The sequence below is a fragment of the Pollicipes pollicipes genome, unplaced genomic scaffold (genome assembly GCF_011947565.3).
Source record: "Pollicipes pollicipes isolate AB1234 unplaced genomic scaffold, Ppol_2.1 Scaffold_5724;HRSCAF=6776_pilon_pilon_pilon, whole genome shotgun sequence".
Taxonomy (NCBI): Eukaryota; Metazoa; Arthropoda; class Thecostraca; order Pollicipedomorpha; family Pollicipedidae; genus Pollicipes; species Pollicipes pollicipes.
In genome coordinates this window covers 37598175-37620047 of record NW_023596746.1, presented here as the reverse complement: position 1 = coordinate 37620047, position 21873 = coordinate 37598175, and the positions used below count along the sequence as shown (strand labels likewise).

Below are 21873 nucleotides of genomic sequence, written 5' to 3'. Positions count from 1 at the left end.
GAGGCCTGTGCCAGTCAGGGACACCAGAACCGGACGAGGGATCCTCTGCACCATTTCAACCAGGGACCGATAAGGCGAACTAGTGTCTCGATACCAGTTATTGGACTTCTTGTGCCAGTAAATGGTCTGTTTTCATTAGCGAGGGCCCCTGCACCGATCCGTTGCTGGGTGTCTCAGTTGGAGGGCCAGCCGCATCGAGGAGGGGACCGGTTGTGATGCATCCTTAGCAGGGTCTCCGCACGGTTCTGTGGGTTATCACTAGACTAAAGCCGCTGGGGACCCCAGATGGGACGTCATGCCCTTCAGGTGCTGACCAGAATGTTTTACCAACGCAATTCAGTTGGCTGACCAGTTAATTATCTGAACGAATTAAACAGTTGCAGCATTGCGAGCAAGAGAGATTACGCCATTGCGCCTCCCCATTGCGCCTTCCGGAATCCGTCCCGACTACCAATCTAAAAATTGCGCTAGTGAAACATCCGCCAAGGGGACGTCTTTTACACGCATACCCATTGACTTCATAAAGCGTTGGAAAGTACCAATTTCGATACGTGGTCATTTCCACCCGTCTGTTGACCGCTGCCAGGTGTTGCTACAAGGTTCCGTATGCTACATTGGTGTAACTACAACATTGTAGTTCCGACGTCTCACAGAGCACCTTACAGAGGGGGCACCAAGGAATCACGTATAGACCGACCACAATACTCTTCTCGCGAGCCGAGCGCTTACACAAAACACTGCATTTCTACCATCTACACATAAAACAATACAACTCAACATTCTGGATGAACTACTCATTCATGACCATAAACGATTTCTAAGCAATGAAATGGATCAAACTACTAAATTATCCCTTTGGAGCAGTATCACAAATAAATCACTTAGACTGGGAACAAGACACCGATGAATGGCGCAAGTATTGGGTGATTGGCATGCAGTGTTGTGATTTGCTGTGTTGATTGTTATTCACAGCGTGTGGTGTTAATGATGTCTTCTGCACGGTTAAAGAATTGCTTTTTGTTGCCAAGTCAAAACGACAGTGAATGCCGTCCAGTGAAAAGTTTAATACTGGTTTGCATGCCCGTGTTTTATGTTCTGATTTGAAGTATTTAAGGTGCCGAAATGAAATGAAGAGCCGGGTGTATAGAAGAGTCAGTCGGCAGTCCTATACCGTGAAAGTTTTGCGAGCTTCGTGTGTCTGTTGTCTTAAAAGTATATATATATATATATATATATATATATATATGCATGGACGTATACATCATTGTTAAACGCTCTGTGCGATTCGGGCAAAAGTAACAGCCAGAACCAACACGACACCATATCGGAATGATCGGAAGAAGTAAACTTCATGGTAACTAAATCACCACGACGTACACTGCGAAAATGCTAGAAAACTGGAGAAGGCCTCATACTTCGTGAGCTCCCTACAGTTCAGGATTCTATCCACCGAAAATCTTCACATTCCGGTCATTGAGTTTTAATATGCTTATGTACGCAGTTTATATACGGGAGCCAGCTTGCCGCGCACAGTTCTAGAAAGCTAGGCGTACCTCGTACGCAAGTACATGGAGCCTTTTCATTTTGATCGGATCATGGTGGATCCTGTCATTTTAAGGCTTAAGTACTTTGAAGAAAACATGGCAACATACACTTTGGCTGTTAAATACCGCCAAAATCAAGCATAAGCTTGCTTCCTGGCTTATATACAGGGCAGTTGCAGAGGGGTTAGTAGGGCAGTTGATGAGATCAGCTGATGGCTGGGGACTGATGCAGAGTTTTTACTTTGTCTGTTGCAAGGGAGTAGAGAACATCCTATTCTTTAAAATGTAGTAAAACGTAAGGTACAAGTAAAATAACCGTCACAAATTCAATAAACAACGGAAATAAGATGCACGACGTCGGCGGCGTGCAAAATTGTGTTCGAAAGTGACAAGAACGAATTCATCGGCGTAATCGACATAGCTGCACATTCAGTCCTGGGTCGGTAAGAAGTAAAGCCCCAACAAAAATGATTAAGACTTATATACCCGTCACCGGCGTCGGCCTTCCTATAATATGGAAGAACCCGAGACTAAAAATGGCGGCACCCGGGCAATCGAAACTGCCGTGGCAGGCCAACGAAGAGGCTCCAGTGAACAGTGAATGGTCCTCATAACAAGCGAGAAGCACCTTGCACTAACATGGTAGGACCCCTGAACGGTCAGAAGCACCCCGGCAGGCTAACATATACGGTCCGGCTGGAGTACAGGATCCCCTAAACAAAGGGTAATTACCGAAGATCAGTGTACGTGAATTAACGCCCCCGTGTGGGCAAGAATGCCCGGGCGGATAAACAAAGAGAGCTCTGACAATTGAAGTGAATTTAATTGCCATCAGCAAATAAGCTCAAGAAGGGAAAGAGCCATAGGTCAACGTAGAGAGCCCCTGAGCATAAAGCGCCTCGGAGCGTTACCTTATATGAGGCCCAGCAACAGCATGGGGTCCTCCAAGCAAGTGGAAAGAACTCGATACCAAAATGAGGGGCCCCTGAGCAATCAAGTGTGCCTCGGCATTTGGGGCCCCGGCAGCAGCGGCGGGGCGGGAGAATCCGTTTACCCCGCGGGCGCAGTGGTCCCTGCCGAGCCCGCGCCACTCACCATGTCTCCGGCCGCGCCGTCGTCCGGCGCTTCTGCGCCCAGTCCGCCGGTGACCCATGGGGCGCGGCCACGCCCAGGCCAGACACGGCCGCCAGGCGTCTAGGTAATTTATAATAACCATGCTTGACTACGCATCGCGTGATCATCAGTGGAAGGCCAGGTTGACTGTCCTCTGTTGGAAAAAAAGAGGGAAATAGCAGCAAGACCCAAATATGCCTCTGTAGTGTTATCTAGTGGCAGAAGTCCAAACTAGCCCGGTTGCCATGGATACGGGCCGTTTTGAACACCAGACTTCACGACTCTGGACTTTGCGACTCGGGACGTTGCGTCCCTGGACCTTATGAGCGTCCCCAATGGGCTCGCATTTTGACGTTTTCTGGACTTTTTGAACGCTGGATGCTGCGACCCTGGACGATATGAAGACTGGACGGTGCGATTCTGGACGTTTTGATGCCTCCCCGATGTTGTCGTTAGTGTTGGCTTACCCACGCTCCTCACTGACCACCAACCGACCGACTGCGTCTAGAACCTACTCACAATCAACTGATAATTGGGAGGCCAAAATGGTGAAGGTTTTCCACTCCCATAGAACGAAAAGAGATTCACGACGTTCACCTCTAAATACCCTCATTTCCTCTGTTGAGTCTTGGGTTGCCGGACTGCGTTGGTTAATATCCACGCGTGCTTAACTCCGCCAGTTTTAGCACGCACCAGTACTAAACGCGGTTCCCCTCTTTGCAAGTACCCGTACTAACTAGGCTCGAGGACGTGTTGCGCACGAATACGTCTTAACACATCCGATGCAAGCAGCTTTTCTGAACAGAATGCTGCTCGTCTTGGTCACGGAGCGCGGTTTTGTTCGGTGAATGGCTTGGTTTGGTCTGGTTTGGTTTGGTTTGGTTTATGGTCCGTCAGCAGACTTTGACCACGTTGTTGAGTGACGTCATAGCATTGTATAAGCCAATCCGAGTATTGCCCATGCGAAAGTGCTGTGGGTCGTGCTGGGAAATACGAGAATGAATGGCGGCAATGGTGTGCAAACGCTAAACCAAGGCCATAGAGCAACGCTGGACGTCGGGTTGCGGGTGGGGGGCGGTTTCCGGCGAGATTTGACTGGCTTCTCAGTTTTGTCATCGTTGCACGTCGTTGGAATAACGTTTTGGTGGACAGGGTACAATTATTTTCCGGATGTGGAAGTACAGGTGCTGGGGGACCGCGACGTTCGGCGAATGAATATTGCGAACCTCGCAGCGCATTCGTCGCGCGTTCACTAACTCCCCCGTCCCGTCGCTAATGCCTGAGGGTGACATTCGTAACCCACAAGAGTGGTTATTATTTAGTGTGATGTAAATTTACTGGTTGTGCTTAACTTATTCAATGTTATAGCACAAGCCTGGTGGCAAACTGAGTGCAGAAAATGAAGATTTTGATTTCTGTTTGATGAAGTTACGCAGTTTGATGCCAATGTCAAACACAAGATGGTTTAGATGGAAATGTAGCAAATTTGACTGAGGGATTAGTAAATAGGCCAAGGGACCCAATGATGTGAAGTGGTGTTGAGCTCATCATTGATAAAATTTCAAGATTCCTTCTTAACCATGCTGAAACTTAAAAAAATGAAGAGGACCTTATCTGATGCAATTTAAGGCAATCTGGTCTGCAATGTGCCAGTGTTTCATTTAGGTACACTGCTGTTAAGACAGAAGGTTTCTGTGCAATGGAGGTCTCCAAGGCTTTGGGATCAAGACTGTTCATGACAAATGCTGTAGAAACAAGAGATGAACATGATGAGGTAAGTTGATAAAGATCTGTCAGTTATTGTTTGCCACACTGTGGAATACCATTGATTCTGCTCAGCAAGGAATCCTGATATATCAATCCACATTATTTTGAAGTTCAAATCATTTTGACTTGTTTTGCTCATCTTGGTATTTTTTGGGGGCATTTTATTGGACAATGATGTATGCTTATTTGTAAATATATGTATATATATATATATATATATGTATATACACATATGTTTATATACATATACATATACATATATATCAACTTGGCAAGTGATTTTTAATTCTGAATGGAGAGGAAATAATGTCTTGCTGGTGCTGTATGATGCCATCAAAGGCCTGAATGGACGCGTGCTGTCCATGGCGCATCATTGAGACACAAGTTATGCTTTTGCTCTCACCTCATTCCAAGTTATGCTTTTGCCACAGTATGTCTGTCCTTCACAGCATTGTTTCCAGCAAGTAAGCTTACCACATCATCTTGATAGCATATTACTGCATTGGTGTTAGGTTCATCAGACCATGCAATGGCAGTGTTCTCCTAATGGAAGCTGCAGGAAGTTTGTCACATGGAGTCTATCCTAGCTGATGTCAGTGCCTGCACTATAGATAAGCACATGCTGCACATGTATATGCTTATGGACATGGTACTCATGGCTGCTCAGCCATACTTTCATTGCCTTTGAAGCTGAATATCTCATGAGATGCCATCCTGACTTATAGTTTTGCATAGATTGCATTTGCATATGAAGATTCTGGCAATAACAGTGATTGGATCTTGAATGGTGTAAAAGTTTTGGGATTTGAGAAACATCGGAGCTGAAACCTGAGCTTTCAGATGTCATTTCAGTCATATTCTTGCTGCTTAGCATGGTGTTTTAGAAAAGTTTTTCATTGCACAAGATGGTATTCAGCTGTCTAATATTAACTGTCTTGCTTAAAGCCCATTTATTACCCAAGTATTAGAATCACCTGTATATAGATCCCTAGCTAGTCTGAAGCAGCAGCAAGAGCATCTGTGTACTATGATTGCCTCAATCCCATTAGTCTGCTGGTGAGACACCTTGAAGCCAGCAGTCATAAGGTATATTCATAATAGGTGGCAGATCATTTTGACAAGCAATTCAAGGTTATAAAATAGTACATTAGAGAATAGGAATCATCATATCAGAGCTTAGTTGAATAGGTTGCCCATTGGTGGCAATGATTTGGGCACAACCATGCAACATGCTTCTCTTGTGGATAGGGGCATGCCTGCCACAGTGTGGAGGATATGGGGAGCATCTGACAGTTGAGCATGACCTTGTGACCTCCTGCTGTTACTTTGTCATGTGTGTTTCCCAATTTCTGGGCCAGAACCCATGTTGTGGCATCATGTATTTGCTTTATTAGCCTGTATTGATTTCAGCGTAATCTAATAGTTTTTGAAATAGCTGAAGGTTGTCACACAGTCACCCACTCTGGAACACTAGAATTGTATTGTATAATTGTAATTTACTGGAGAGTATCATATGTATACAATGCATCCAGGTCTTATATATGTGTATATATATATATATATATATATATATATATATATACACACTATATATATATATACACTATATATATATATATATATATATATATATATATATGTACCATATATTGCTATGAACTTGCTGCATAGTATCATATCTATGCCATGTTTCTACCTCCTAAGCAGCCCGATGGTTGTTGGGAACATTCATCGTGCAGTCTGTAATTATAATGAAAATATGGTCATTATTAGAGACACAAACCATTCAGGTTTAGTTGTGTGTTGCCAGTGTTACTTAACAGGTGATTGGATGGGGGGGGGTCACATCGACGCCTGTGAAGGTTTTTCCAGATTTTTTTTTCAAAAAAGAAAAATTCTGAACAGTGGCCTGGCCACACCAAATTTTGCATGGCTCTAAACAACTGAGTGGCAGATTGTTGGCATACAAACTTTATATGTACCTCGTGAGGCTGTTGACATATGGCAGGTCAAAGTCAGGCCATGGTTTCAGCAAAGTCAATTTCTGGGGAATTGTTCAATCTGATGCAACAACAGAGTGTGAGATGAAGCCATGCATCTCTGAGATGCTTTCTTAGGTAACACAACAGTTGAGTGAGCAAATGACATTGATCTAAGGTCAGGTATGAAGGTCAGACCAAGATAAAAAACTTTTGGTACTCTGGGGCTTGCTGTATGGGATAGTTTCTGGTGCTCATTTCAAATTTGTTTATGGCAGGAACTGCACTGTACATCTTCCATGGACTTCTGAGAGGTCAGAATAGGTCATTAACCTAAAATGACCCTGGGCAATATTTTGTTTTTAGGAATGTACTGCCTAGCATAATCCTTGTAATTTATTCAAATGCAAGACTCAGAGCAATCCTGTATGATTTTGGTCACCATGACCTTCAAAAGGTCAAACAAGGTCACTGACCTTAAATGAGCTTGTGACCTTTTGCTGAGAAACAGTTACCTAGGTTCTTGGGGCGTTTTGGAGACCAGCCTGGAGGTTGGCCTTGTTTGATGTTACTTGACCTGAAGGCCATTTTTTATTTTGTTTATTTTAGGTGTATTTTATTTTATGTTCTATTATTTTATTTTATTAGTTTATCACATTATATATATATATATATATATATATACATATATATATATATATATATACATGCATATTGTTGCATAGTATATATTATATATTCATATCATGTTTATTTTATAAGAATACAAAAAAATTGAAAGTGATTGAGCATTATCTGTTTTTCCTGATGGTGAAACAACTACTCTAGATAGAGGTGTTTGCAGTGAGTCATCTTGCAATACAAACTTTGATAAAGGCTAGCAACAGTTAGCAAGTTCCTCTAATGGACACCATTGCCTACATGAGCATGTATGGTGCTTGATGATGTATGATTATGCACACTAGATGTTGCCATTGAACCATTCATAATATGACCCAACCTAATTTTCTATTGTGTTAGGATACCATCTCATCAACATGCATGATGAGCTGTGTGTGCAAGGATGTTATAGGGAATTAAGAAAAGGTGTCACACAAAACCCATCAGAATGTCATGCAGGATATCAGTATTACAGCCACCCAGGCAGCAGAACAGTTTTCCACATGCTTTACAAGACCTAGTTGTTCATTAAATGTTTCTGTAGATACTATGCCAGGGTATCAACTTCCTTCAACTTGACAGACATGCTCGCGTTTGGCGCACGAGCGTTAGCTGAGTGTGTAATGAGCGAGCAGTTGGCGCCTTCGGCTTCCCCGTTGGGGCCGCTTGCAAAATTTAGTTGGTCATGGCACCTCGGTGTTAATATGGCTTCTGTAATCGCTGGCGATCCATAAAGGGTGATGACGGCATGCGTTGCGCTTCCTTTTAGTGAAGGACAGTTTACCAGAAGGTATATTGCTGTCATTGAGTGCCTTCTTGAAATCAGTACAGTCCAAAAGACCGTGACGGACCGGATCGCGATGAGACGCATGAGAACGGGGCACAGACATGCGCCGACTGATGCAGCTCAGCGACTCATCTGAACGCATGAGAACTGGACATAGAGGTGTGTCGACTGGTGCAGCGCAGCGACACATCCGAACAGTGTTGGGGAGAAGTGTGTCAATGTGGATGAGATTACAGGACTTCGGATTGGCCGTTTCGGCGAGGAAAGTCTCTGGCCTGGAGGTGCCCGATGTGAACCCGGAATAAAGAGGACGCCGACTGCGGCCAGGATCAGCCGGCGGCGCTTGGCACCACCATCCAGGGGGCGATGCGGCCTTTGTTGGGAGCGGAGGGGGGGGGGGGGGGGTGAGGTGGTTCTCAGTCTGTCGCGGTTGCCAGCGCGGAGGCAGCTGTGAACCATACCCTCAGTTTCACCAGGACGAAGTTCTCGACAGAGCAAACGCTGCCCTTATAACGGATGACACAAAAAATAAAACGAAACATGATGTCTGCCATGACGATGGTATGTGATGTTTAAGAGGAGGCGTTCGCTTCAGGAAAGCGTGAGGTGACACGCTAGCTCAAATTAGACTTGCCAACCAGCGTCTTGTAGTGTGGGTATGTCGAATTTCAAGGTTTTGGGTAAAAGATGACCTCTTATAGACGATTTTGATCTTTCGGGTTTGGGCTTGTTTCGTAATGTTGGTTTCCCAATCAGGGATTTGTTGAATTTTTCCCTGGTTGAAGCGAACACATTTCAGTCTGTTCCTCACCCGTTCCTCCCCCCCCCCCCCCCCAGGCAGCTGTAGTCTGCAGGCCTCAAATGTCAGAATGTCTGCTTTCATCCGTCGGATGTATTGGGCCTCAGTATATTGATTTCAGCACGTGTTCCATAGGTGCTTTGTTAGCCCCATGCGAGACCAAAACAAATACCTCTTTTGAAACTCAGTTGTGCAAAAGGCGCACGTCAATTGCATTAAGTGAATGTCATTTGCTCTTCTATTTGCACACAACATGGGGTCCCAGAGAGTGTTGTAGAATTTACAGTACATTGTTACAGGATGTCCTGTAATATTGCGACGTTGTTGAAGACAATGCGCTTTACACTTTGACTATGTCGTAAGGTCTGGTGTACATCCAGTTTTCAAAAGAAGTGCATGGAAAATCCACTGCATGCTTTTACGAGGATTTAGGGCATATGGTTTGATGCTGTTAGATGGCTGACGTGTTCAAATTGTGCTATGTTTCAGAAGTATGATAAGTGCTACCAGATGGTGCAGAGTCTTACCTCAGGTGTATCAGAAAAGGAGGCTCATGATGCCCTGAACAACAGCATGTCCAAAGGTCCACAGGCTCATGATGACATATCTCAGGGCCTACTGGTGTGGGTCCTGTCTGACCCAGCATCTGCCAACAAGGTGAGCTGGAATATAATGTTTCTGCGTGTTCTATTTCACCTTTTGTATTCTTTATATGTGATGTTTTGTCCCTTCTTTGCTGAGAATGCAATCGTTCCTAGCTGGAGCTGCATGAAAAGCTCTTGTGCGAGGCTTTGCTGTGGTTTCGTGGGCTGGGGAGGCTAAGGACTACCAGGATAGCATCAGGTTGCAGAGGCCTGTATGGACTGCGGGGATAGTGCCGCGTGGCAGTGGTTTGTCCCAGGGACTGTATGGACTACCGGAATAGCACCAGGGGCAGAGGTCTGCTCCGGAGGCTACATGGACTACCGGGATAGCGTCGAGCGGCGAAGGGCTGTCCGTGAGCGGAAGATATATGGCTCGCTGGTAGCATCGGTAATAGTGTCTCTTGTGGTCGAAAAGCCAGACTTTTGGATGGAAATGTCCTAGCTCGATCCCCTTCACAGGAAACTGTTGCGGTGTCCATAACGGCGACGTCAAGGACCGTAGCATGCAGTTCACGGTCATCCCATTTTTGAGGCCTAAAGTCCTCTGGTTCTTGAGCAGGAAGACCCTGAAGATGTGTAGACTGATTGTGCGAGACTTTTTCAATGTCATCCAGGCATCTATGACACCAGAATAACGTCATTCAAACCCTGCCATTCCATTAGCCGTACAGCGATCAAGCTGAGGACAAATGAAATTGTCGAGTCGCTCATATCTGGCGTTCGTGAGCACGATTTCCAGATAGAACGACCGCCAATCGACTCTGAACCACTGTTGTGCAAGGTACGATGACGCAATCAATGACGTATTGAGGACCGTGGTTACAAAATAGAGAAATTGTGGCGTGCAGAGCCGCTTTACCCTAACCTCCGACTGTCGTGGGCGAATGTGCGAATACTCATCTAGCTCGTCTCACCCCCACCTGGTTTTCGATGTCAGAGATACGAAATTACTGTAGATTGCCCAGTTTTCCGTCGGAAAATCCTGACATGGGGAGAAATTGTTTTGAGAATACGTGAATTGATGGGTGGTACTTGACGTTCTTCGCCGCCGCAATGTCGTTCCTCGTAAAAATTAATAAAGATTGATAAGTGAGCGACACGGGGCTTGAGTTCCAACACATTTCGCTTCCATTGATATACAACGGGTGGCTGGCATTTGGCCAGATGTTGTACCAGACCATGACATGGTAATGCTATGCTCCGTTTCCGGGGGGGGGGGGGGGGGGAGGGGAGGAGGGCAATCAGGCTGTGTGTTCCTTTTCGAGGTTGGTCGATTAGGCTGTGTGATGTTCCCTGGGAGGTAGGCCGGTCAGACTGTGTGGTGTTCTTTTTGAAGTTGTGCCGATCAGGCTGCGTGGTGTTCCCTTTGGAGGTGTGCCGGTCAGGCTGTGTGGACGCGCGCGATGTTCGACCCGAGGTCGTTACCTGACGTTTCAAAACGACAACTACGTTCCTTTCGTTTGTTTCAGATATACAGGGACTTGACTTTAGTCACGAGAGATGGCTTCAGTGCAGTTATTGCACAAATGCAGTTCCTCATCATGGAGAAATACACCAAGCTTCTAGAGTCGGCAAAGCAGCAGTTGGTGTGGCTAATCCGAGAAATGATTCGGTGGGTCACTTTCATGACGTTTTTATCAGAGGATATTGGTAGCATGTGATTGACCCACCTATTGAAAATGTTAAGTGAAAAGTGAAGCCATAGAAGAGGCATGCTCATTGCATATTTATGTAGGTCCTGCAGATCGGTTTTGCCCTAATTTGAGGGGTGCCACCTTATGTCGTCCGGTAACAGTTGTAAAAATGTTCTACTGCTGTAACCAGTTGACCCGATTTCAGGAACTCAGTGAATGGTACGGACGCGCTCTGCTGGAACTTGATGCGGCAAATTGTTGGTGGAGATGTGTCACCAAAGAACATTTGGCTGGCGGAAAGCCTCTTGGACATCTATGTCGAGAACAGGTAATGTTTTGATGGTATCTAAGAAATATCCCCTCGTAGATCTTGAAAGTTTTATTTGTGACAAACGAATTGTGTGTGAGAATGTCGATTTGAAGAGTGTGCTATGTGCTAGCTTGAAAGGCTATTGTTTATCGTTGTGTTGACGGTGGCCCTCTGAAATTCCTGTCATGTTTGGCAGTGTTACGCCCAGCTTATATGGCCCCGAGTGACCCGTACCAGAACGTTGGTGTTCAATTGGGTCCCGATGTTCACCCACGACGGAAATGTTGCGTGGACAGCCAAGTGGTAACTGGCCACCATGCATGATGTGGTGGCCACCGACGAACAATTACTACAGCACGATTAGTCACGGCTTTGGACCCGTGGGTCAGTTACACTCATCCTAGCACTTGTCATCATTGTGCTCATTGTATTGTCGTCAGGACAGATTCGGCCATCGTGCGGGTGCGTGTGACACCCTGTTTGGAGCGCAGTACCGCCCCCCCCCCCCCCCCCCCCCCCCTCAGCGTCGTCACGCTCACGTGCCGGCCGCAGATCGTGGCTGGAGAAGCACCCGTTCCTGGTGGCGTCGGCCGTATACTCGTACCTACGCATCACGGAGGACCACCTGGCGCCGCCGTACCACGCGCTGCGGCAGAAGGAGACGGCGTTCGTCGTCTCCCTGCTTCGGGAGCGGTGAGGCTGGCCGCTGATCGGCTGGAGCGGACGAAATAGGGCAGAGGTGCCGCAAGTGAAGCTGCCCAGAGTTGCTGTGGGCGATCCTGTCTTGCTGCTCAGCCACAGTGGGAGAGGTTGTTGGCCGTCTGTTGGAAGGTCCTTGTTGCGTCACGGTGGCTTTGTGTGGCGGCAATTTTTGAGAGAGCTCTGTAGAAGGATTCGAGGGAGAGCAGATCCTACTGTGGGGATGGACGCGATTCGGCACATCGGGTTCTTGTTGGTGAAGGTAAGTCCCGGTTTCATGCTCAAGAAGTGGTTCTGCCCCGAAGAGGACGCCGCTTACTGTATGGCCCGCGTCGCCGTCCTGACATCACCAATCGTCACATGACCAGCCTCCGTTGCCGGTCCCGTCTCCCGCACTGGCTTGGCTTGGCGCGGCGGCCGGCTCCCATGCCCGCCGCGTCCGCGGCCCGGCCCCTAACGGCGGGGCGTGCCCACGATCTGCTCCCCCCTCGCTGACGGTCCGGCTGTGTGTGCGGCAGGTTCGCCGACTGCATGATGATCGGCCGGGACCTGGTGCGCCTGTTGCAACACGTCTCCAAGATCCCCGAGATCGAGGCCGTGTGGCGCGACCTGCTGCACAACCCTACCGTGTTCCTGCCGACGTTCGGCGGTGAGGCGGCTGGGCACCGCGCAGCCAGCCACCAGTGCCACGCGCCCGTTTGGCTAGGCCTTGGGGAGGGGCGGGGGAGGGGAGGGGAGCGGAGAAGGCGTGCAGGGCACGCGGTGTTTGGTGTTAAGGGTTGCGAGAACGGATTTCAACACTTTCCGGCGTCAAATTATTTGTCCCGTAAACAAACGTGTTGGCATGTGCTGGTTACCTCCATCGGTGCGATGTGCCAACTTTTGTGCGACCGACAGTGTTGTTGCTGGGCCCCAGGCCTGATGCAGCTGATACAGTCAGCACCCAGGTGGAGGACTTGGTGTTGTCTTGCCAAGGCTGCTGCACCTGGTGCAGTTCCTCTGACTTGGTGTTGTCTCTCCAGGCCTGCTGCAGCTGATGCAGTCGCGCACATCACGCCGCTTTCTGCAGTGTCGCTTGACGCCCGACATGGAGAAGAAGATCGTCTTCCTCACCTCGCAGATCCGCTTCGGCATGCAGAAACGCTATCAGGAGTGGTTCCAGCGCCAGGTAAGTAGTACAGCTCGGCGGCGTGGAGCCAGCCGGCTCCCTCGCCCGTCGGCGCTCTTCGCGTGCTTGACGCCAGCCGCCACCCCGACACCAGCCGCAGTGACAGTACACCAGGTCAGGTCAGACTCATGCGTTCCCTCCACGTCAGCTGGCTGTGGCCAGCTCCCTGATCGCGCTGTCGTGCCTGACGGCACACGTGCGCACCCTCCACGACAGCCGGCTGTGGCCAGCCCCCTGACCGCGCTGTCGTGCCGGACCGCACACGTGCGTGCTCTCGGCGACAGCCGTCTGTTACCAGTCCCCTACCTGACTGTCGTGCCTGACCGTCGTGCCGCTGTTTCCGCCGGTCAGTACCTGTCGACGAGTGAGTCCCAGTCGCTGCGCTGTGACCTGATCCGCTTCATCGTGGGCGTGATCCACCCGTCGAACGAGCTGCTCTCGTCGGACATCATCCCTCGCTGGGCTGTCATCGGCTGGCTGCTCACTACCTGCACGGCTCAGGTCAGCCGCCGGCGCGGCGCCGCCCGGCAGGAGGTCGGCGGCAGCGCCCAGCTGCCTGGGCCCGCTGCAAGCCGCGTTATATGGCGTATTCAGCGCTCTTGATAAACTCTCGGGGAGGCAACTAAGGCGACTGACACTTGTTCTGAGGAAAGGAGGAAATCAATTATGCGTGGTAATTAGTCTAGTCAGAATCGCTGTCATACTTCGTTATGGATTGAATCACACGCATTTAGTTGAGCAGCGCGGGATAACCATGCCTTTAGTGGGCCCTACAGCCCAAAGTGTTATCATCGTTGTAGTCAATCAAAAAGCAAAATGGAATCGCTCTTACCGAACGCCAGCTGCAGTGCGGGAGAGCTGGATGGCTCTACACTCATTGGCAAACGCACGGCTTGGCTTCCCACACCAGGCCTGCGCCGCGATATTCCTGTGCGGTTCGTGCAGAGAAGGCACCAATATACGTTCGTTCGTCGTCAGCCACACCTAGTGGGTCAGGTTCACAAATCAGGTCCAGTATTTACTGTGCGATGTTTTTAGTAAAATTGCTGTGCTCGTGCATTGCCGTAAGTGGACGTGCGGACCAGTCTGCCATCCGCAGGGCAAGAGTCATCTGTTGCTTCCTTCTGTGTCCGCCAGGTGGCCATCGCCAACGCCAAGCTGGCCCTCTTCTACGACTGGCTGTTCTATGACGCGGAGAAGGACAACATCATGAACATCGAGCCGGCCGTGCTGGTGATGCACTTCTCACTGCGGCCGCACCCGGCCATCACTGCCACCCTGCTGGACTTCATGTGTCGGGTGAGCCTCGGCAGCCGGGGCGGCGGTGGCGGCCGGGCGCCGGCCCGCCGCCGTCTCTGCCCCTCGAGGCGGTCCCCTGGGGGGAGATGTGTTGAGGTGAGCCGGTCAGGCCGTGTGGAGTCGCATGTGGTGTTCGACCGGAGGTCGTCACCGGACGTTCATCCGCTATCGTGGAGCGGTCGTGATGCGCCATCAGGCATGGTCTGACCCGATCTGACCTGACCTGACTGGACCTGCCACAGGTGATCCCGACTTTCTACCCGCCGCTCACGGACAGGGTGGGCCAGGGCATGTTCACGGCGCTGCGTCAGATCATCAAGATGCGCGTGCTGCCCTCGTTGTCGCCGCTGTTCCAGAACGCCAAGCTCGACAAGGACCTGCGCAAGATGCTGCGGGACCGGTTCACGGAGTTCTGCACCGATGGTGAGGCGGCCGGCGGGGTCAGCTGACCAGCAGCGACACATGAGACCGGTCTCCCCTCTACTTAGTCCCTTTCTCATGCAGCAGCTGTGCGGTTGCAGAATGGCTGCTGAATGCGGTGTTGTGGCAAGATTTTTTCAGCATTTGGTGTCAACTTGGACCGTTTTGAGAGAGGAAATTGTGAATTGTACAAGGTGTGCGGAAATAAAAGCAGGAGTGCATGACAGAAAACAGTGTGGACCAGGTACGACCAGCGGCTGTTGCCACGTGTTTGTTGGACTTACCCATCTGAGTGTTGTCTTGTGTTGTATTGTGGACTGTTAGTTTCGTCCACCTGAGATTACTTCCATCACATTCGTGGCTGATGTGGCCGCTGAGAGATATTCCAGTTGAAGGTGGTTGTCAGGTACCGGGTCGCGCACTGCCCACACGGCCGGCCCTGCTCGACCGTTGAGTTGACACTCTCTCCCTCCGCCCGCCCCGCCAGTGGTGGTGAAGTCGGACGAGTACCATGACATGCCCGGTGCGGAGCCCATGCAGACCGGCCACGACTTGGTGATGCCCAAGTCGCCGCCGGCTGACGAGGCGGCCTTCAGCGACGAGGAGGACGAGGTGGTCGGTGAGTGACGCTGGCGGTTCCCTCCCCCCTCTCCGCGGGCGGTGGGGCGGGCCTCACGGTGCCGCGCCGAACGGCAGCCAATCCGAGGACAGACGCTCGTCGGTGGAGTTTGGCGCCGTGTTGGAACGACTGTGGATTTCGTTTGATTGTTCTGTGGAGCAGTTGTGACGTGTCCTGCTATAAGGACGTTAGATTCAGTACAGGTTTTCTTACTAGGCGTATTAGTAGCGACACCTAGCGGCATACCACCAACTGCCGTGGATCCATCTGCTGGATGACACCGTTTCCAGTGCAGGAACAGTTGCTCTGGTGGTATGTTGGGTCGTGGGCCGTCCCCTGGCCATGTTGGCGGTGACCGGTGTCGCCGTGCCGCCAGCCATGCCGGTGAAGACGGAACAGGCGGCCCCGGAGCCGGCGGAGCCGGTCGCGGCGCCGCCCGGCCCGGCCGGCGACGAGTCGCCGCAGGCCGCCGAGCCGCAATCGCCACCCTGCGGCGAGGAGTTCGCCGAGGCGCTCGAGTTGTTGGGCCCGCCGCTCCGCGAGCAGCTGACTCGGCTGCGCACCGAGACGGACCTCGAGCTGCAGTCAGTACCAGCGCCCTTCCTTCCCTCCACCACCGCCTCCTATCTGACTAGATGCCGGCGCATTGGGCTAGTCTCATTTTGCAGCAACTGGGCTGGGAAATGTGGCTTTCAGTGGGTGAAGGCATGTTTAGCTTTAGCTCGAGGCGGAATGGTGAACTTCTGGGCTTAGCATATTGTATCGTTGGTTGGTTGGTTGGAATGGCACCGAGAGATGTGCAGTGTGGTCAGCTTGTGCTTGTAAACATTCGGGCAGCTCAAATGGGCTTAGCGATTGGACGCGCCTCCATGACTTCACCAGCCAGCCTACCGTAAACCTGTCGGTAAGACAGCCGCCCGGCACACGGGAGGCGTGCCGGCCGCTCTTGCGGACTGCTAACGAGCCGCTGTCGGCCAGATGCGGGGCGGTGGAGCGGCTTTGCGTGGCCGCCTGCGAGTACGAGCTGCCTGAGGAAGAGCTGAATGCCCTGGCGCTCTGCCTCTCGACGCTTTGTAGCAAGACGCTCAACTCGAACATCTACCCACCCGAGGAGGACAACCACGATGAGTGAGTGGAGCCAGCGGCGGGCTAGCGGCCGAGTGGAGCCAGTGGCGGGTCGCTTTGCCGGCGCCGGCGGCGCCGTGTGGTGGACCGGCGCTGGGAGCGAGGTGTTTGTCAGGAGCGGGCTGGCCCGTTTGCCGACTTTCTGGACGGCGGTGATGGAGCAATCGTCAGGCGTGACGATCAGTGTTTTCAGTTGTGTTCCGAACTGTCTGCTGCCGGCTGGGAGCAGTCCGTAAATCGAGCGGGGGTCGCCGGTGAAGGTCCGTATCATATTGTCCAAGGTACAGAATATCCAAAGGTACAGAATGTCCAAAAGTACAGAATGTCCAAGGTACAGAATGTCCAAAGTTCGTAATGTCCAAAGCACACAATGTCCAAAATGAGAAGTAACTTCCAACATGGTGCAGAGTGGAAGGAGTCCGTATCATAATGCCCGATGTCCAGAAGGTCCAAAGTACATAATGTCCAAAGTACAGAATGTCCAATGTACATATTGTCCAGTGTACAGAATGTTCAAAGACCAATGCTTCCAAACTAGTTCCTGGAGCGGCCGCCAGGGTATGAATAATTGCCCTTATTGGCATGCAGCATTGCCCCGCCCAGCGCCGGCCGCGCGCATACAGTCAACACCATTACGAAGACCACGCGCGTGAGGCATGCCGGCCGGATTACTAGCTCAGTAACAAACCCATGTCCGCTCCACGACGCGATGGAGCCGGCTGGAGGTGCCGCGCCGAGCATTTGTCGCTGATTGTCAGTTTGCCTGCATTTTGGGCTGCTAAAAAACATTGTAAGCAGGCGGAATATGAAAAGGAATTATAGCCGCGCTATGCCCGAAAATAGACTTTTCGAAATCGATGCCAGCAGTGGGCAATTCTGGACGCTGATCTTGACTGCTCGATTATCAGTATCATGCAGACATAAGTTCGGGTTAACAAGTTCAAACAAGTTAAAATAACAAATAAGCTCGAGTTGATAATCGTATCCGTCATCATACACCTGCATTGTGGTTACTGTGGGATGGATTTTAGCAAAAGCAAGCTAACATCAAAAATGTTTCGTGGTCAGTAGCGAATATCGTTGAATAAGGGTGAATATTCTTCAATATGGTATTATAGAAACACACCATGTCTAGCAAGTGCGGAGAGTAGATCGGAACACAGACGGTCAAATTTGAAGCCATAGATGACCAGCACCAAGAATAAGGTCAAGGTGTCCAAGGCAATAATTAAAGCGCCATTTCTAAATGTACTTCACACGCCGCTAATGTGACGTCCCAAGAGGATGCATGCTTGCTTGCCTCGAACAAAGTTGGCGATTGCGCGCAACAATTTAAATATATGAATACTTGTCTCCTGCCGTTAAAATGTCTTCCTTACAGCTAATGTTTCTTGTGCGATGCTGCATCTATCAAACCACGCACGCGCTGCAGTTACATAATGCGACATTAGGTATACATTACGTGTTTACCTGTCATGTTTTGCTACCAGCGATGTGCACACCTTCTGTATTTGTGCGCCACTGAGATGTCCAATGAACCGGTCTGAAATCTTACGTTTCGCTTATCCCAACTGAACTGTCCCTGTACTAATGTTCCTGGAGATTCGATGTCTTGCCCTTTTTTCATTTCGTTTCAATCCTTTGGCACATACATGACGAACTTTTACCCCCAACGGAACATTAGGGTTTCCTGGAGCGGTCAACTAGAATGAAATTGGGATGAGGAATGCTAGTCGTGCTACCCTAAGTTCGTGCATATTGTTTGCAGGGGTCCCGTATTTATATATATATATATATATATATATATATATAATGTTTGTATATGCATATAATCAATAATATAAGTATTGGAACCCATGTTGCACTGTGCAGGCCTTAGAAAACGAGGACTAAAATAGCTAAAGCAAATTAAGGCTAAAAGCTAGTGCTACTTTGACTAAAAAGCTAGGGATGTAATGCACATATCTTTTTATCTTAAAATTTAATGACATTTTTTTGGGGGAGCCCCAAATTCAAAGGGGCACCACAATGCTGCGCGCTCCCCCTCCCCTTCACGAAATACTGGATCCGCCCCTGTTCGCAATCATTCCGTTGTGCAGTGGTAGCACGGTATACTCCTGTTCTTACATGACGTCCTCTATAAAGACGTGGTCCACATATGCATAATGCGTTTGGTTCACCTTGCTACGGCTTGTTTTTGGACGTGAAGAGGAATTACATCGAGGAGGCGCTATAAAGCGGCATCGGACACTGGTTTTGACGGATATATATGGTCATGGAATACGAGGAGCATTTCCCATTTAATTCAATTTGAAACGTATTTTGTTCACACGACTGAAGGCGAGAAGAAACGCGCAACGCCCTTAATATTTGAAATTCCATGGCTGCTTTTTCTTTAGTCATGGGCGTGTCGATGCGAAGTGTAGTATCATCGGGGCACCATGGGCTTGAAGCGTATTGCTGTGGTTTAGGTCCCATCTAGCAGTACTGCAAATATGGTGTCGAGGAAGTGATCAACTTTTTTGAGCGTTCTGTGCCGGTATGACAGACATGTTGGGGTAACGTTTCTAATTTTAGCACAGAAATCTAACCAGTCAGTCTCCTAGGCTCCGATGTAACAAATTTCGTCAGTATATCTGATTCGCAACCTTGATTTAAGCCTCATTTCGAAAGACGTGTGAATGAAAATAAGTACTAGAGCTAGGGGTGGTGCACGGCTATTACCTATAGCTATACGCTCAAGTTGTGCACTGAGTTTGCGAAGAGCACCAGGCTATTGTCAAATCTGTGACATGGTTCTTGGAAAAAGTCGGAAGCACTCAGTTGGTGTAATACCGAAGAATGATATGCTATCAAGTTTTCCCCGATTATGTTCACTGTACCGACCCTATTCATTCTGTAATTGGAGTGTTCCTACAAGTTGTTGCATTCTTTGTCACGTCCAGCGTTTTCGCGTGTAGTGATAGTATCTGAAGCAATCCTTAATTATTTTTACTATATCTGGATTCATCTTTCTTCTAGTTATATGCCATAAAAAGCCATGATCGCACATGCGACCCGCCGATGACACATGCGCGTTTTGGTTCATGGAACTAGCTCATGCCAGGGTTCTTTGCCGAAATCGATAGAAAAAGGACTGTCATAAAAACTTTATCAAACTTGTCATATATGCCTCAATCAGAGGTGTAGGAACGTTTCAAAAAGTGAGGGGCCAAGCTCAGGGCGTACTTCAGGAACTTTTTCTGGAAAGCGAGCCCGATGACCGGCGGGATGGGATGGAGGTTGTTATTGCTCTATTCAAATATGACTGCTATGCTAGATATGCATCTAGAGCTGTTTCTCACTTGTACACAATCTTGTCTTTTCGACTCACCTGCCATTCGGCAAATAAAGTTATTCAGCTTCGCAAGATTATTTGTTTATTTTTACGTTGTCCCTCCTTGGGAAGCGAAATTGCACGGGCGGGTTGGCATTTTGGGTCATTAAGGAGGCATCTGCCTCCACAGTGTAAATGCCAAAATACGGCCCGGGCATAGCTGGTGAGAATTTTGGAAGTGGATCGATGGCTCACAGTGCTTTTAAGAGCCAAGCCACATAATAATCTGTCATATGTTCCTTATCTGGGCCCAGCTCCTGTCCGCCGTCGGTGGCCACTGCCCTGACCCGGATGTCTCCTGCATGACTGATTGCGAGTTGATCGTATGACTACTTTGTTGCATACTTTTGGACCAGCGTTACTGCTACATGGTGTATGAAACATGTGTTGGACACCTGCAACAGTATTTTTCCGAATTATCTTCCCTCATACCACACCATCGCAGGAAAATAGCCCCCGCGAAGCTTTCCGCATTGGGTATGGATTGACCCAACGGACACTTCGTTGTCCATCATGCAACATACGCGACTTAATCTGCTTTTGTGTGTAGGCAGGGGCGTAGCCAGAGCCTTGTCAAGGGGAACACAGGGTTGACAAAAGCCCATGTTATCGTGATACCCCCCCCCCCCCCCCGAATCCCCGGATATAGCGTTAACAAAGGACACATTTTTCTTCGTTTTAGTGTTGTTTTTACCTTGTAACCTGAACGGAAACAAGGAGCTACCGTGAGGGGTGCCGGTAGTGCAGTGGTTAACGCGTCTGCGTTAACCACTGCGCGTCTGGGAAACCAGAGGTACGGGGTTCGATTCCCCGCGGCGCCCGCCCTTCCTGCCAGTCATGCAGGCGACGCCATATAGCCTCAGCAGCTGAGTGCGTCGTAAAGTCCCAATGACACGCAAGGAGCTACCGTGGGCTCAATTCTGTTGTATTTCGAGGTCAATAAACTGTGGAAATCAGGCGTTGAACGACTGCATGGAATAAATCACCGACGCTCTTAATTTACAATGGTTTAGTTGACTCTTTCTGAGCCGATATAATTCAGAAGCCTTGCAATAATTTTCATCTGGGTTCTACAGACATTGAGGACATCGCGAAGGTAGATTGTAGATCGATGTGTTTGATCCAAATTTGAAGCTGAAAATTTGAATAGATTGAGTTGTCAACAATGTGTATTAACATGCCCAAGCCATGTTTGTCGGAAAATGTTCACCATTCAGGTGATGTCTGTTAGTGATACAATTTATGCAGCATGCTTTTTTAACATGCGCGCTCGCAAATCTTAGCAACGAAAACCTCGACACCAGGCGTTGCAGTCTCCGTAGTCCGCGGAGCGTTAGTCCAGTAGCTAACTTTTAGCCGTGACGCACCGGTGGACGAAAATGATGACGCTTCTGAAATTATTACCTTTAAACACTGTAAACGGCTATTAATAAAAGTTATGTGACGTAATTTTGAGCATGAGCAGTCTAAAATGTTACAAACGCAAGCCCAGACCACAGGCGTTGCAGTCTCCATAGGCTGCGCGGCGTCGGCCTGGCAGCTGATACTAAGCTGTGGCCAACGGGTGGACGAAAATGACGCTTCTGAAAAAGTACTCTTGAACGCTTCATGACATCAGATCTTACATTAAGAAGGCAGTCTGAGTACATCTTTCATGTGTGCAAATTTTTGACTGATGAAAAGAACGGATTGGCCATTAAAGCACCGTGAAGTGGGGCTGGAATCTGGTGGTTGAACTAGCGTGAAGATAGGATCTCTATTTTTCGTGTTTTTGCAAGTATGTATCTATCCAGAAGACAGATAAACACGACGCCCGCCGTCTGGTGGCATCTGCAGTGGCCGAAACTTTCCGGTTTTGCGGAAGCTGCAACCCAGACCATTCTTGTCCTTTCTCTCGAGGTTGCGGGCGGGTATGTTCAAGCCTTTTGAT

At 49.2% G+C, this 21873-nt stretch overlaps 1 protein-coding gene across 2 annotated transcripts in view; it reads left to right on the top strand.

Annotated features, from left to right (window-relative positions):
* Positions 1-3652: 3652 nt before the first annotated feature.
* Positions 3653-21873, top strand: part of IntS3 (integrator complex subunit 3) — a 38162-nt gene continuing 19941 nt past the window's right edge. The window contains exons 1-14 of one of the 2 annotated variants that reach the window (XM_037225631.1): positions 3653-3671; positions 4026-4431; positions 9139-9306; positions 10763-10905; positions 11133-11255; positions 11790-11930; positions 12455-12585; positions 12959-13104; positions 13456-13605; positions 14242-14403; positions 14646-14826; positions 15311-15442; positions 15819-16026; positions 16421-16570. In XM_037225631.1, coding sequence (XP_037081526.1) covers positions 4357-4431; positions 9139-9306; positions 10763-10905; positions 11133-11255; positions 11790-11930; positions 12455-12585; positions 12959-13104; positions 13456-13605; positions 14242-14403; positions 14646-14826; positions 15311-15442; positions 15819-16026; positions 16421-16570 — 1910 coding nt within the window. In that variant the 5' untranslated portion in view covers positions 3653-3671; positions 4026-4356. Of the gene's footprint in view, positions 3672-3697; positions 3725-4025; positions 4432-9138; positions 9307-10762; positions 10906-11132; positions 11256-11789; positions 11931-12454; positions 12586-12958; positions 13105-13455; positions 13606-14241; positions 14404-14645; positions 14827-15310; positions 15443-15818; positions 16027-16420; positions 16571-21873 lie in introns of those variants that run through there. The other variant, XM_037225630.1, reaches the window with a different exon arrangement.